Raw genomic sequence first — 15649 nt, 5'->3', positions numbered from 1 at the left:
AAGAACTGGAAAAAACCTAGTTACCTACAAGTAGATAAATAATTTTGGTATATATAAATATACATATGGAATACTTTTAGCACTAATGTAATCACAAAACTTGCAAGAAAATGAACTCAGAATATATAATATTTAAGTAAGGTCATACAATCTCAAAGAAAAAGCTGCTTATTTTCCTTCATATGCAGAACTGCCAATGATTTATGTGTATATGTAAACAAATGTATATATCAATACAGCAGAAGTAGTAGAAAAAAGGACCAAGAAAGGGTAAATATTAGGGGATGAAGGAGGACTGAATGCAGGAAATGAATACAAGCTATGAAAAAGAATATAGAGTAAATTGTTTTTACTCTAACTATGTCACAAATTTTTCATTTTTGGTGTGTATAAGACATAAATATATATTGAATAGTGAAAGTATAAAAGCCAAGGTGAAGCTCTACAGCTTCAAAATGACTATTCTAACCATACAGAAGTTCACTGAGACATAAAACTTTGGGTTTGGTTAATTTTGAACTGTGGTGGTTTTTATTTGCAAGGTTTTGGGGTTTTGGTGGTTGTTTTGGCTTCACTGGATAGCCCTGGCTGTCCTGTAACTTGCTCTGTAGACCAGGCTAGTCTGGAACTCAGAGATCCACCTGCCTCATCACCACTGCCTGGTAAAAGCTTTTTTATAATAAAATTATTTTAATTTTTTTCCAGACACTTACATCCATCACCAACTACTGTCTTTCTTGCCAACAACTACCATACTCAGAGAACATGATTCATTAGAGATATTTCTGATACACATATGCTGGGAAATGACAAAGCACTATATACTAAAAAGAAAAAATTTAAATACTAAATTTCTGTGCTCAGCAATAGCAAAAAAATTGCCATTTAGAAAGAATGGTAATGAAGCCAGGCATAGTGGCACACACCTTTAATCCTAGCACTTGGGAAGCAGAGACAGGCAAATCTCTAGACTGGGATAACTTAGCCAGATAGGTAAAGATAAAGGGGTTCTTTATTAGTTTTGTTTTTATTTCACCATGAGATTGCAGTGCTATGCCTGAGTATCTTCTAATGGCCTGCCAAAGAAAACTTTTCCTTCCTAATGAAAAAAGTAGTTTTAAAAAAGAGAAATAAGATTTTAAAGTGTAATTTTCAATTTTTACATGTACTCTAAAATGTTAAAATAAAATTGTTAGCTCTTTTAGTTTTTTGTGGGGTTTCTTTTTTTGTGGGGGAGGGTAGTCTGCACATAAGTTCTATAATGCTATACCAAGGAGATGGCTTGGTTGGTGCCTGGTGCCAAACCTGTCAACCTAAGATCAATCCCTAGAATCTCACTGAATCAGCCAAGCTGTCCTCTGACCTACACACACACACACACACACACACACACACACACACACACACACAAATGTAAAACAAAAGAAAAAAATTTTAGGTTTTATACTACATGGTTTGGTGGTAAACATCAGTAATACCAGCATCAGAAGCAGAGCAGGAAAATCATGAGTTCAAGGTCAGCCTAAACTACACAGCAAGACCTTGCCTAAAAATATTAATTTTAAAAAAGATTATTACAATTAAATCAGCTGTCAGTTGGCTAGTGCCAATCATAATAAACAGTAAAAGTTTAAGAACTCTACAACAAGCCAGGCAGTGGTGGTGCGCGCCTTTAATCCCAGCACTTGGGAGGCAGAGGCAAGCGGATCTCTGTAAATTCGAGGCCAGCCTGGTCTACAAGAGCTAGTTCCAGGACAGGCTCCAAAGCTACAGAGAAACTGTCTTGAAAAACAAAAACAAACAAACAAACAAACAAAAACCTCTATAACGTAAACTGGCTCAGCATGGTAGTGCACGCCTTTAATCCCAGCACTCTGGAGGAAGAGGCAGGTGGAACTCTCGAATTTGAGGCCAGTTTGGTCTACACAGTGAGTTCCAGACCACTGTGGCTTACATGGAAAGAAACTGAAATTTTTAAAATGTATGCCCTGGCAATGCTGAAGCATGCATGGGCAGCCCAAATATAGCGGTTCTGTTGAACTTGACCATATTGGGTTTCATGGTCTACTTAAAAAAAAGAGGGGGAAAGGAACTAGGGGCTAGAGAGAATGGCTCATCAGTTAAATTCTCTTCTAGAGAACCAGGTCCAGTTTCCAGAATCCACATGAAGGTTAACTACTGTTCCAGAGATCTGCAAGGGCACACAGTGTAAAACACTCATATACATAAAATAAAAATAAATTTGTTTTTAAAAAGGAATAATTTGGTGTTCAAATACTAAATCTTGCATTAGTAGAAACAGGTGTGATGTGACGCACACAGTAAACAAAGTAGGCTTTAAAAAATATTTTAAACAAAAATACTGAATTTTATTTGAGACATAACCTCACTATATCACCTTGGTTAGATATAGAAATAAATACTCAAAGATGTATATGATAGTTTTTGCCTTTAATCCCAGCACTCAGGCTGAAGCAGGATGACAAGGAATTGAAGGCTAACCTGTGCTATATAGTAATCACAAACATCCATTAAGATTTACCTTTTCTCTAATAGTTAAGGTGAACTACCTATTTCCCCCATAAATTGTGCTGAAATCTTAATCCTTAATGTGAGGAAGGGAAGTGGACCTCTACCCTCTTGAAAGAACTAATGCTGCTAAAACAGGGTTTTCAAACATCTATTTCATACAGTAAGAAATTCCTCATCAATTGTCAGCACCTTGACACTGGACTTTCCAACTTCTAGAACTATGAGGAAATGAAAAAAAAATTATAAATTACCTAATCTATTATTGCAGCAGCCCAAATGAGCTAAAACAATCCTTACTTAAAGAACCTACAAAAAGAAGCTATGTCTGCAATATAGCCATGAGCATACCTGGTAAGTATTATTTTGTTTTCTAAATAGTATTCTATTTAGGAATCAGGGGAACTAAAATTTACATCTAGACTTGAGGCTGATGTGATGGCTCAACAGATTAAGGCACTTGCTGCCAAGCCTAAACTCAGTCACCACAATCCATGTGGTGGAATCAGATAGTATATGCTTCCATATATACCCATAGTAGAATGAGACTGACATAAATGCACACACATACAAATTTAAAAAAAAATCCATTTTTCCAGACAAGGTTTCTCTGTGTATCAAGCCCTGATTGTCCTGGAACTCACTTTATAAACTAGGCTGGCTTCAAACTCACAGAGATCCACCTACCTCTGCCTTCCTCCCACGTGCTTGTGGCGATTAAAGGCATGAGCCACCACACTTGGCAAATCATTTTTTAAAATGATTGATTTTTAACTTATGTGCATTGGTGTTTTACCTGCGTGTATGTCTGTAGGAAAGTATTAAATTCCCTGGAACTGGAGTTATAGACAGTTTTAAGTCGCCATGTGGAGGCTTGGAATTGACCCCAGATCCTTTAGAAGAGCAGTTAGTGCTGTTTGTTGACCTCTGAGCCATCTATCCAGCCCCCACACAGTAACTTTTTTTTTTTTTTTTTTTTTGGTTTTTCGAGACAGGGTTTCTCTGCAGCTTTTTTAGAGCCTGTCCTGGAACTAGCTCTTGTAGACCAGGCTGGCCTCAAACTCACAGAGATCCGCCTGCCTCTGCCTCCCGAGTGCTGGGATTAAAGGCGTGGGCCACCACCGCCCGGTCACACAGTAACTTTTTAACTAAATAAAAAACAAACAAAACGAACAGGTTGACAAGTGTGGCTAAAGCAGAAAGACCTTACCAACCTATCTACCCAACCACAACAGTATTTTGAACCTAAAATATCCTAAAACAAGATCTGTACACTCAAGTATGGATTACCTCTGGTCTAAGAAGGTGCGAGACTGAACTCAAAAGAACTATTCCAGCCCAGCGGTGATGGCACATGCCTTTAATCCCAGCAGTCCGGAGGCAGAGGTAGGTGGATCTCTGTGAGTTAGCAGACAGCCTGATCAGGCTCCAAATCTACAGAGAAACCCTGTCTCAAAAAAACAAAAACAAAACAGAACACCAAAAATCCGATGGGTGGTGTGGCACACGCCTTTAATCCCAGCACTGGGGAGGTAGAGACTGGCGGATCTCTTGTGAATTCGAGGCCAGCCTGATCTACAGAGCAAGTTCCAGGACAGGCTCCAAAGCTACAGAGAAACCCTGTCTCGGAAAAAAAAAATTCACATGAGAGGAGATTCAGTTCAATGGGGGTTATTTCAAAATTGACAAAGGAATAAATTAGGTTTGAGTAGCAGAACTACATTCCATTTCTGCAGCACTGCTCATCTTGAAACATTCATGTTGTATACTTAGGAGCCAGGCATGGTGGCACACACTTTTAATCCCAGCACTTGGGAAACAGAGGCAGAGTGATCTCTGAGTTCTAAAACAGCCTGGTGTGCAGAGTGAGTTCCAGGACAGCCAAGGCTACATAAAGAAACCCTGTCACGGGGGGAAAAAATCATACCCTTAGGAAGGAACAAAAACCTTAACTTGGTAAAAATCAGTTTAAGACACAGGTACTAGGTAAACTGGAGTGTAAACAAAATTATGACTTCTACCTCTCCTTTTAGCTAGAACTAAAAACAATCTCATAAATATACAGGGCTTCAAGTAAACTCACTATTTAGAGACAACCTATGAGAAAAATGTCAGAAACAGATTACTAGGTCTATGTATGTTTTCTTAAAGCAAATTATGCTGTTCCTGAAAAGCATGCTCCCATCACTACCCCAGCCTCCAGAAGAGTAATAGTAATATAAATTCTACAGAACACCCTAGTAATATTTTTTCATCAGCACATCTATTTGAATAACTAAAGTACACCATTTACGTAACAGGCCTTAATAAAGAAATCTTGTTTTAAGAGTTCTCAGGCTGGTGGTAGTGGTGGGTGGTGAGTGGTGGGGTAGATGGGTGGTCTCAATTATTACTTAAAACTATGGTATCAAAATATTACCTGTGACTCTAAAAATAACCTTAACAATAGGAAGTCTGATTTGTATACCCTACTCCACTCATCCTCCAAAATTTATATCCCCATATGAAATGATAAAAAGTAAACAATCTGCCATTGTTAGAGGACTCTAGAAATCTGACAGTCACTTCTACATAAAACTAGTATTACTTTGCCGAGCAGTGGTGGCTCACACCTTTAATACCAGCACTTGGAAAGCAGAGACGGGAATCTCTGTGAGTCTGAGGCCAGCCTGGTCTATAAAGGAAGTTCCAGGACAGCTAGGACTGTTACACAGAAAACCCTGTCTTGGGGGGGAAAAAAATGAAAAAAATATTACTTCATTTGAAATTACTAATTAGCCATCTACTAAAACTACAATGCAGTTTTTTTAAAAAAAAAAAATAAAGTTTTATATGTAGGTAATCACAGCTACTGTTTCCCTTAACATTTTGGGACATTGAAAACTAAACTTTAAGGATATTAAACAAGTACTCTACTGAACTACATTCCCCAGCACTTTCTTTTGAGATAGGGTCTTACTAAGCTGTCCAGGCTGTCCTAAAACTTACTTTGTAGCCTAGACAGTTTTTGAACCTATGATCTTACTGTTTCAGCCTCCCTCAGTAGCTAAAATTATAGGCCTGTGCTACCAGGCCCAACTTGTAATAGTTTTAAATACCTCACAAATTGCTGGATCCTAACCATTTTAATTTTTGTTCTTTTTAAACCTAAACCAAGTTATTTATTGCCCTATGATTTCAGGTCCTTATTTAATAAACAAGTAGACAGGAAAGATAGCCTATTTCATCCAGTTTTGCATGTATTTATTCATGTATGTGGGTGGGTATACAAGTGCCACAGCAAGAGTGCAGGGTCAGAGAACAACTTTCACAAGTTGGTGCTGGAGATTGAACTGATATCAGGCTTAGTGGCAAATGCCTTTACCTGATGAGCCATTTCCCAGAGCCCTTCTTCAAGTTTTCATACACTAAGATTTTTAAAGTCAGACATGGTGGTATATGCCAGTGCTAGGAAGGTAAAAACAGAAGTTCAAAGCTATCCTGTGCTAGCGAGGTGGCAGGTGGCGGAACACAGCCCCGCAGCCCCATCACAACAATCCTGGGCAATACAGCAAAACCTTGTCTCAAAACAAATAAAAAACACCCAGATTTTTAACTTAATGGAACACAATCCTATTCCTGTCTTGCAAAAATAAAACTACATTCAAGTATTCATTCAAGCTGGCGATATAGTTCAGTGGTAGAGTATATAATACCCTAGATTCAATTGCTAGTAATGGGGCAGTGGGGGAAACACTGACATTCAATGTAAGAGAGGTATTTTTTCTTTCCAAAGCCTATCCTTAGGTTTATCTTTTAATTTGGACCCAAAGATAAAAGTTCAAAACATTGACCTACTAACACTTTGATCAAAATCAAAACAAAAAACAAAATTATTTCCTGACTACCACTATAAAGTACTCTTCTACTAGAAGTCACATTTAATTTTTTTAAATCAAAAATGAAAATTTTTCAGAAGCTTGGTTAAAAGGCATGAAAGTTCTGAAAACCAGGACTAAGATCCATTTGGTTCTGCTTTCAAATGGTGACTTGGCTTAAAAATAATAGTCAAAGTAAGATTTCCTTAGTTTGATCACACCCAGATCTACATAAAGAACTAAGTCCAAAAATTTAATATTTTGGGTTGTTTTTTTTTTTTTTTTTTTTTTTTTGAGACAGGGTTTCTCTGCAGCTTTAGAGCCTGTCCTGGAGCTAGCTCTTGTAGACCAGGCTGGTCTCGAACTCACAGAGATCCGCCTGCCTCTGCCTCCCGAGTACTGAGATTAAAGGCGTGCGCCACCACCGCCCAGCTAAAAATTTAATATTTTAAGAAAAGCTGAGTTTTAAAATTATTGTTGTGACATTAGACAAATGGGAGTTTTTTTTTTTTAAATATTTATTTAGTATACAATATTCTGTCTGTGTATGCCTGCAGGCCAGAAGAGGGCACCAGACCTCATTACAGATGGTTTTTGAGCCACCATGTGGTTGCCGGGAATTGAACTCAGGACCTTTGGAAGAGCAGGCAATGCTCTTAACCACTGAGCCATCTCTCCAGCCCCCCAAATGGGAGTTTTTTATATTAGTTCCAAGACAAAAAACTATCAGTCCCTAATGAGAAAGGAAAACAAACCACAGTCTGAGAAGTCCTCTTAAATGTAAAATAACTGAGTGTTGCTGAGTGCTAGGTTATAGGGGTTGCCTAGCATGTTAAGGTCCTGAGTTCAATCCCCAGAACAACAACATACATACATACATACATACATACATATATATATATATATATACACATACATATATACATATATATACATATATATACATATATACATATATGTATATATATTAATTATACACGCACACATACATATTTTGTAAGTGAAAAACTGAAACTAACAAACTTAACCCACAAAATTCTCAATACTTAACAAACAGTACTTTAAAATGGGTGGTTGGGAAGGACCAGACATGGTGGCTAATATCCATAATCCCAGCACTTGGGAGGTTGAAGCTTTAAATTAGTTGCCAGGCTGATCTACAGAGTGAATTCAAGTTAGCCTGGGCTGTCTCAAAAAAGTAAGTAATAGTAATACTAAAAATAAAAAGTGGAAGCACACATTCATAAACAAAACTATAATGGAAAAATCAGATCCTTGGCACACAAAAAGTGTCTTCCTGTAAATCAATCACATCTGAATTATTGAGTATGATCGACCAGGCATATTTTGACAAATTTATTTTTAAAACAAATAAATAGCTGGGTAGTAGTGGCCGATGCCTTTCATCCCAGCAGAGGCAGGCAGAGCTCTATGAGTTCAAAGCCAGCCTGGTCTACAGAGCTGGACAGAGTTCCAGGGCAGCCAAGGCTACAGAGAAACCCCATCTCAGGGGAAAAAAAAAAAAAAAAAAAAAAAAAAAAACCAAGAACATTTATTTCCATTAGAGGAAATTTAAAACAGCACATAGGGAAGTAGAGAGGAAAGCTTGATCAACTACTTTGCATGGAACAATCATGTGCTGGTAATTGTTGAAGCTGGATGACTACTACGGTCTCTCACCCTCACTGGATATTTAGAAGCAAATTCCAGACATTATTCCTTTCACATTTCATATGGCCTTGGGTCATTTAGAAACCAAGTTGTTTATTTACTAGTTCTTGGGTAAATGAAGTTCTAAGATTATTTCATTTTAATTTTCAATATTATTTCAGTTTGGTCCATTTTTTGGACAAGAAATCATCAATGACACTTTCATCTATGATACAGCTGAACACATGTTCATTTCCTGTCGAGAACAGAGCTAACAAACTGATATTTACATAGATGCTTTCTAATACTCATTATTACTTAAGTCAAGCAAACTAACCTAAGTCTAGAATATAGCTGCAATTTATTTATAAAATGAAAACTTCCCTATGAGATTAGGGAAAGTTTGGTTTAAAAATCTTCTATATCCCTGGCATTGTGGCACAAACTTGTAATTCTAGTACTCTGGAGGCTAAGGCAAGAGGGACCAACAATTTCAGGCCAGACCAGGCTATACTTGTCAACAAAAGCCTTTTATAATAAGATTACAATGATGCAATAACACAATTTTCAAAGCACTTCAGCAATTTTGCATGGACTTTTACTATTCACTACTGACTGAACAGGATGATGACAGTCACTCTAATGAACAGTGTCAGATCACAGGAGACACATGGATTAAGCATCTGTAGGTGGTATAATAGTAGAAGCATACAGTACCTTCCTAACCCCAAAGCACTTTTCCTAAAATGGCAAGAGTGTCTCACTGTGCAGCCCAGATTGGTCTTGAAGTTGGGATTGTCCTGCCTCAGCCTCTGGAACAGTTGAGACTTACAGGCATGTCCTGACACACCTGGAAAGCATTTCTGTTTTTATTATTTATTAAATGTCTATGCTGCTATCAAGTAAGCTGTATTTTAAGGCACAGGGTCTTATCTAACAACCTGATTTCAGAGATGGAAACACACAAGGCAATTTACTATTACAGAGACTCCGATGAGACTGAAGTGCACAAGGGAAAAAAAGGTTTGAAATTTACTTAAAAATTTTCCCCAAGGTTGAAGATACATATAGCTCAGTGGGAAAGCACTTGTCCAGGCCCGGGGTTCAACGCCCAGTTCATGAGGGTGAGAGGGAGAAACCCTTCCCCAATAATTAACTCCACGTTTCTAGAGACATTAAATACACAAGTTTATACGTAAGTGACTTTCACCTCAAACCTGGTAGGAATTATTGGTGACAAGAGGGATTGCTATCTTTTCCAAACACTTAACTACAAGTGCCACAATCTCCCAATTTCATCCTCTTCGGAAGCTGGCCTCCCCCTCCCACTCAGATTCAGAGAATTACAAGTAAAGAATGAACTCGATGAACTGGCTTAAGCGAGTCAAATTAGGGATCCAAACGACCGACTATGAAAGGAGGTGGGGCATTACCTGCAATTCACACCAGGCGACTTCCACTGTGGTCTCGGTGTCCAGACCTTTGTAGACCGTCTTAAAGGACCCTCTGCCGATTTCGATATCAAATTTGAGGAAGCGCCCGTCATTGGACATTCCCACGGCCTTGGTCTCCAGCTCTTCGATGTCATCCTGTTGCTGGTGGCGTTCCTCCTGCAGCTCTTTAGCGCTGCCGCCGCCGCTGCCACTTCCACCTCTGGACGGCGGCTGCTCCTCTTTGCTCCCCACCGGGCTGGGCTGGGACACCGGGCGGTCTTGGCTGATACTGCTGGGGACGGTCGCGGTGGCCGAGCCGACGACGGCTTGTTCCCCAGGGGAGGCAGCAGCTGAGGGCTGCTGAGACACCTGGGAAGCAGCGGCGGCGGTCAAAGTTTCCTCTCGGTGAGGCTCGCGGGGAGCGCTCTGGGGCAACACTGCGGGCACGCTAGGCTGGGGGACAGAAAGGGGCAGGCCCGGCAGCTCCAGCGCGGTGGCATTCGAGTCGCAGATGACGCTCCGGCGGAAGAAGCGGTGCTCCGTGGGGGTGGTGGTGGCGGCCGCCCCACGGCTGTCCTTGTCCATAGTGTGACGGCGGCGCCGGTATTCCTCGGTTCTGCCCATCCCGGAGTCGGCGACCGCGGCCCCCAGTTTCTCGCCCACGGAAGAATCGGAGCTTGAGCCATTCTTGGGGACGGGCGCCGGCGGCGAAAGGAAGCCCGGGGTGCCGCTCTGCTTCTCGGCGGCGCCGTCAGACATGGTCGGTCCGCTGGAGTCAAGAATGCGGGCTCGGCTTCGTGAATGAAAAGGGGTTAAGAGAGGCCCGGAAGAGCCACCAAGAAGTGCGGGGCAGCGCTCCGACGACTCCCGCTCAGCACTGACAAGACGCCCCGAGGGCGACGCGGGACTCTGGGTCCGGCTGCGGCGGCTGCTGCTGCTGCGGCTCACGGGGCGGGCTCGTCGGCGGGCGAGGCAGGAGCGGAGCCACGGGGGTTAGCGCCGCACAGTCCGCATCCATCCTGCAGCGAGCGGTGGCCGGTAGGGCTGTGGCAGCACCAGCGCCGCAGTCATGAGGGGCAGGGCGCGGGGCCGGCTCCCAGGCGAGCGGATGCGACGAAAGCCAAAGACGGCTAAGCTCCCGCCGCCGCCGCCGCCCGCCGCCCGCCGAGCACGGCGGGATAGGCCCTGAGGGCGGAGGCACAGAGCGCGAGGGACGAGCCCCGACGCCGGGCGGTGGCAGCCCGGGGCACAGGAGTGGGAGGGGCCGCGCAGGGGAAGGAGGGCCGCGGCCCGGGTTCCCGGTCACTCGGCCGCCGCCTCAGGCAGCACGCGCCCCAGAGAGGGGGACCAGTCTCACAGGGCGCCCATCACCAGACGCCGAGGGCCGGAGCCTCGAAACCTCGAAGCCTGAGGAGCGGCCCCCCCCCGTCCCCGAGGCCTCCCCGCCCGCCCCGGGCCTGGCGAACCTCTTCCCCTCTCTGGCCGGCGCCGGCGGCAGAGGAGGGAGGGAACTGTGGGGAGGGGAGGGCCGCTCACCGCGGGGCCCGGGCTCCGCTACTTCTCTGGCCAAGAGGAGAGAAGACCGAAAGAACTGGGAGGAGGGGGAACAGGGAGAGAAAAGAGCAGTCACCCCGCTAGGCGCCTTCTGTCAGCGAAGAAGGGAGTGCGGAATGGCCGAGCAGAAGAAGCGCGTCCGCCCGGGAAACTCTCCGCTTTAAATGGCGCCGATGTCTGAAGCCTCCACACAGCCCGCTTGGACCCCGCCCCCTGCTGCCCGGGGCGGCCCCGCCCACATCGCTCTCGGGGGCTCTCGCGCAGGCGTGCCGAGCTCGAGGCACAATGGGATTGGTAGTTTTAGAGTGGAAACCGTGAAAGGGACCAGGGAGAAAGGCGCCTACTACTTCCGTGATGCCCTGCGATTGTTCTAGCCTAGTACCTCCTGGGAATTGTAGTTCCTTTTTTTGAAAACCGCCCCTTCTGAAAGCCTGATGGGAGCGTCATCGTGGGTCGCTCAATTCCATCCTAAAGTCAGTGCTCTCTACCAAAATCATTATTTAGGAATCAATTGCAAAAGAAGAAAAGAAAGGAGAAAGAAAAAAAGGAAAAAAGTCATGAGGAGAGAACGAAAGACTTCCGTCATGTTCTGTTTAAATAGCTCTTAGAGCTGCCATGCAATGAAAAATGATCTGTTGTTCGCCTTTAATGGAGAGCCTCCTTAGTGTTGAGTGACTAGGGGTGTGGGAGTGGAGGGGGAAGGCAAAGCTGGATAACCAGAGCCGGAGCTCGAAGACTCCCAAGAAACTTTGTGAAGAGTGCACAAAAGATCACTGTTGATTAAATGGTTTAGGGAAGACAAATATATTCCATCCTTCTCCCCTCCACAACTTGAGACCACATGCTCGACTCCAGTTCCTAAACAAGTACTTTGGCTGCGAAGATGGGCTGCCTACTAAATAAAACCCAAGATCAGAGCGAACCCTCTTTGCTTTGCCAGAAACTTAACGTGGGGGAGGGGGAGCGGGTGACAAGTACGGGAGGAAGTCGGGTTCGAAGATGTCTTCATCTTTGATCTTTGACTACAAACTTGAGAGGGCATAGCTGACTTTCGCCTCTATAGTTGGGTAAAATTTATTTACCTTTCGTTTTGTTTTTCCCTCCCTCGGTGGTTTAGTGAAACATCCCTTTCTTTACTAGACTTGCATATGTGTACATATGTAATTTATACCAATCGAGAAACCTAGATCCGTACAGTTTACAGTAATGGAATTCTTTTCATCAAAATATCCTTAGTGCTTCCTGGACCACCTTTGCTACTACCTAAGATTATAGTTGTGATGAGCACCAGGGGGCACCAGACAGAGTAGGAAGACAAATTTATGAGCCAGATGGCAGTTACAAGTCTTAACCCAACCGATGAGAGCGGGAAGCGCTTAAACGTACGCAACCGCACCAGAGCGTGGATACGCAGCAGTCGCAGCCCGGGACTGGAGCGAGCTCTGAAGCCCGCATTCTCGGTCCAAACCCCAGGGAGAGGAGCAGTAGTTTGGAAGCTGCTAAAAAATTCGTTAACTCACGGTATCTGGATAAACTCCGCTTAGAGAAGTCTTGCTATACGATTAATACTAACTTATCAGAAACGTTTTTTAAAAAGAAGTTAGCACTTTCCTTTTTTTTTCTTACCAAACGCTACACTTTAATCTTTAGCATTTGTCTGAAACCAATGGTTGTTAGATTTCATAAAGACGGCAGATTGCGAACACTTTACAAATGCAGCAGTGACAGCAAGAATACTGAAATATTAGTGCTCTGCTGTTTAAGAAAATCATTTAGTTCGCTATAGTAAGGATAAGTCTGTTTTGCTAAATGTAATTAATGACTTATCTCCAAACATAAATCTAATGTCAGCAAATGAGGAAATGGCTGTGAAGTGCATTTTGTTTTACTTCCTGAGGCTACTGACTATACTTTTCCCAGTTGCTGCTTCACCAGAGAGAAGTTTGCTTATAGCACACAGAAACTAATCATACAGTGGTGGACTAGAAGGCCAGTAAATCGCAACACTTATTTTTTTTGTCTCTACAAAAAGAAATTAGGATAGTTCTGTATGGATGGTTATGAAAGAGTTTTAGCTATCTTTATTGCTTGTTCCTATTTACTAAGACCTGAAACTTCGGTCACACAGCAATGGGCACAAGTTCCTTCACTATAACTACGACCTGTCAGCATGTTGTTTCAAGGAGGAATACCTAAAATCATTGTAAATAACTTAATAACCATTGGCTGTAAAGCCACACTTATCCACATGATGATTTTTCCTACTTAGCGTTACTGTGGACACGGATATAATTTTGAGTATAATCACTGTATGCGGGTAAGACTTACAGTTTATACTGTAGTGTGGCTATCTACTACACTTATTTGCTCGTTTCTCTTTATAATGCTTACCCTGATAATTTTCTGTTTCCCATGACTGTAATTCCTGGTAGTGCTTTTCTTTTCTCTGGCACTTCAATTACCAAGTTCTCTTCCACCCACACAAAACAGCAGTGACCAGAAGGATCTGTGAGCTCAGCACACAGAGAATGTGCTAAGTGTACGGACATTTGACACATTGACATTTAGGTAACAAAGAATGCAAATATTTTCTTCTTTCCCACCATATTTTGTTTTGCCTCCTATTCCTGTTCAATTTCTTGGTGTATGCTTCTTTCTACTTCCCACCCAAGCATATGTTACGTTTCCACAATCTCCTGCCATTGGTAACTTACCAACAATGAAAGCCAGTGGCAGCTTTAGCTTAGACAGTGGCTGAAATAAGCTGAACACATGTATCTACCTGACCTTGCACGTCACTCCGGTCATAGGGGAGCTTCTTGGATTGTGGGTGGAAAGGTACCATGGAGAGGCTCTGTCTTTATGTCCCCTCCCCCTCTTCTCCCGCGTCCCTTTGACTTGCCTATGAGTAGGCTTTGTTTTCTTTCTGTCATTTGCAACTCTGTTTGGCCTTATTTTAAACGACAGCACCTGTTAACTGCTTTACAACAGCTTGGACTTTCCAGGTCTAATGGGGCTAGTACAAATGTCAACTTGAACATTACTTCATTCGAGAAACCTCTCTGACCTTTTTACCTAGAAACAATCTTTGCTCCCCACAATTTTCATCATACACTGTTTACCTCCGTGTCATACATAGATCATCTTCTAAAGTGTGTTGTTTTTATTTAGGCACACATCTTATATTCTTCTGTAAAATAACATCTACCATTGATCAAGCAGTTACTTTTATGTCAAGCGTTTTACAAAAGGAAGCCTAAGTAAACCTCACAACAACTTCTCAGGGAGTAAGCCTTTAAATCTTCGCTTCAGGAGCAAAACCCTAAGGAATAAAAAGATTAATACAGAAAGATGACTCCACAGTTAAGAGTACTTATTGCTCTTCTAGTAGACCCCAGTTTGATTCCTGGCACCCACCTGGTGGCTCACAACTGTCTGTAACTCCAGCTCCAGGGGACCTGATATACTTTTCTGACATCTATGAGCACCAAGTGTGCAAGTGGTATACCGACATACTTGCAAGCAAAACACCCGTACACCTAAAATGAAATAAAATTAAAACTAAGGTTTTGTCTGAGACAGGAGATTGAGTTCAGACTCAACTAATCTGCCCTTAGAGTTTGCACCCTAACTGCTGGGCCCAGCATCCTCCAGTAATGCTTTCTGCACATTGCAGGCACTAAAGACCCTCAATTAATTTGTGACTCAATCAATAAGACAAAAAGGCTGCTACTCATAGCTATTTATAGACCATGCCAATTTCAGAAACTCCTTCGGACAAACATAGCGTTAAAGTAGCTCAGACTGTAAAGGATTTAGGAGTAAAATCAATCTGATGATCACTAAAGCAAAACTACCAATACTAACACTGGCAGCATTAGAACCAACCACAGACACTGCTTCACAACCCCATGCAGCCTAAGCTGAGTTTGACATCTGTAGAAGAACTAAATTGTGGACTGGGAATGTAGATCAGGGGCAGAGTGCACGCTGCCATGCATAGGCCTTGTGTCAGATCCCCAGTACAGCAAGAACACACACACACACAAATTAAATAAATAAATTACATAACTCTTTGATTGAACTCTGGTGTTCCACATGTTCAGAGAGAAAAAGAGCAGCTGTCACATACCTTTGGTTAATGTGAAATTTAATAAGTTAACGTGAAGCACAGGACAGTGCCTGATACAGGCACTTCCATTCCAACAGGAGTGAGAAGTTCCCTCCTTCCCATTTTGCAACAAAGCTGAATTAACAGACAAAGCAATGAGGCAAGGTGAATGAATGACAGCTGAGAAATATTAGTCACATTCCACAGGGTTAAGCTATTGTGAATCAGAGGCATCAAGTCCACTCCCAAGATTCCTAAGGGCAGCTTTCAGTCTTGCAGGGGGATAAATGAGAAGCTTGGGAAGGAGGAAGGAGGAAGTGGCTGTTCCTGCAGAGGGAGAAACTGGTTCATAGGACCCCTCCACTATAATAGAGACGGCTCTGTCTGCCAGGGCTGGGTCAGCTCAAAGGCATCTGAAGATCTGCAGATCTCCCTGGGCCTGCATTTCACAGAGGAAAGGGAGGATTAATTACAGGCACCTGCCAGTCCTGTCATCCCACTTACTGCAGCCAACA

At 42.8% G+C, this 15649-nt stretch overlaps 1 protein-coding gene across 6 annotated transcripts in view; it reads right to left on the bottom strand.

Moving 5' to 3' along the window:
- Wnk1 (WNK lysine deficient protein kinase 1) overlaps window positions 1-11202 on the bottom strand; it is a 119304-nt gene extending 108102 nt beyond the window's left edge. For 3 of the 6 annotated variants that reach the window (XM_038319641.1, XM_038319642.1, XM_038319644.1), the window contains exon 1: window positions 9470-11201. In XM_038319641.1, the coding sequence (XP_038175569.1) occupies window positions 9470-10228 (759 nt within the window). In that variant the 5' untranslated portion in view covers window positions 10229-11201. Of the gene's footprint in view, window positions 1-9469 lie in introns of all 6 variants that reach the window. The other 3 variants (XM_038319647.1, XM_038319646.1, XM_038319645.1) reach the window with 2 other exon arrangements.
- Between the last annotated feature and the right edge of the window lie 4447 nt (window positions 11203-15649).

Source organism: Arvicola amphibius, chromosome 2, assembly GCF_903992535.2.
Source record: "Arvicola amphibius chromosome 2, mArvAmp1.2, whole genome shotgun sequence".
Lineage (NCBI taxonomy): Eukaryota > Metazoa > Chordata > Mammalia > Rodentia > Cricetidae > Arvicola > Arvicola amphibius.
This window is presented reverse-complemented; position numbering and strand designations above follow the sequence as displayed.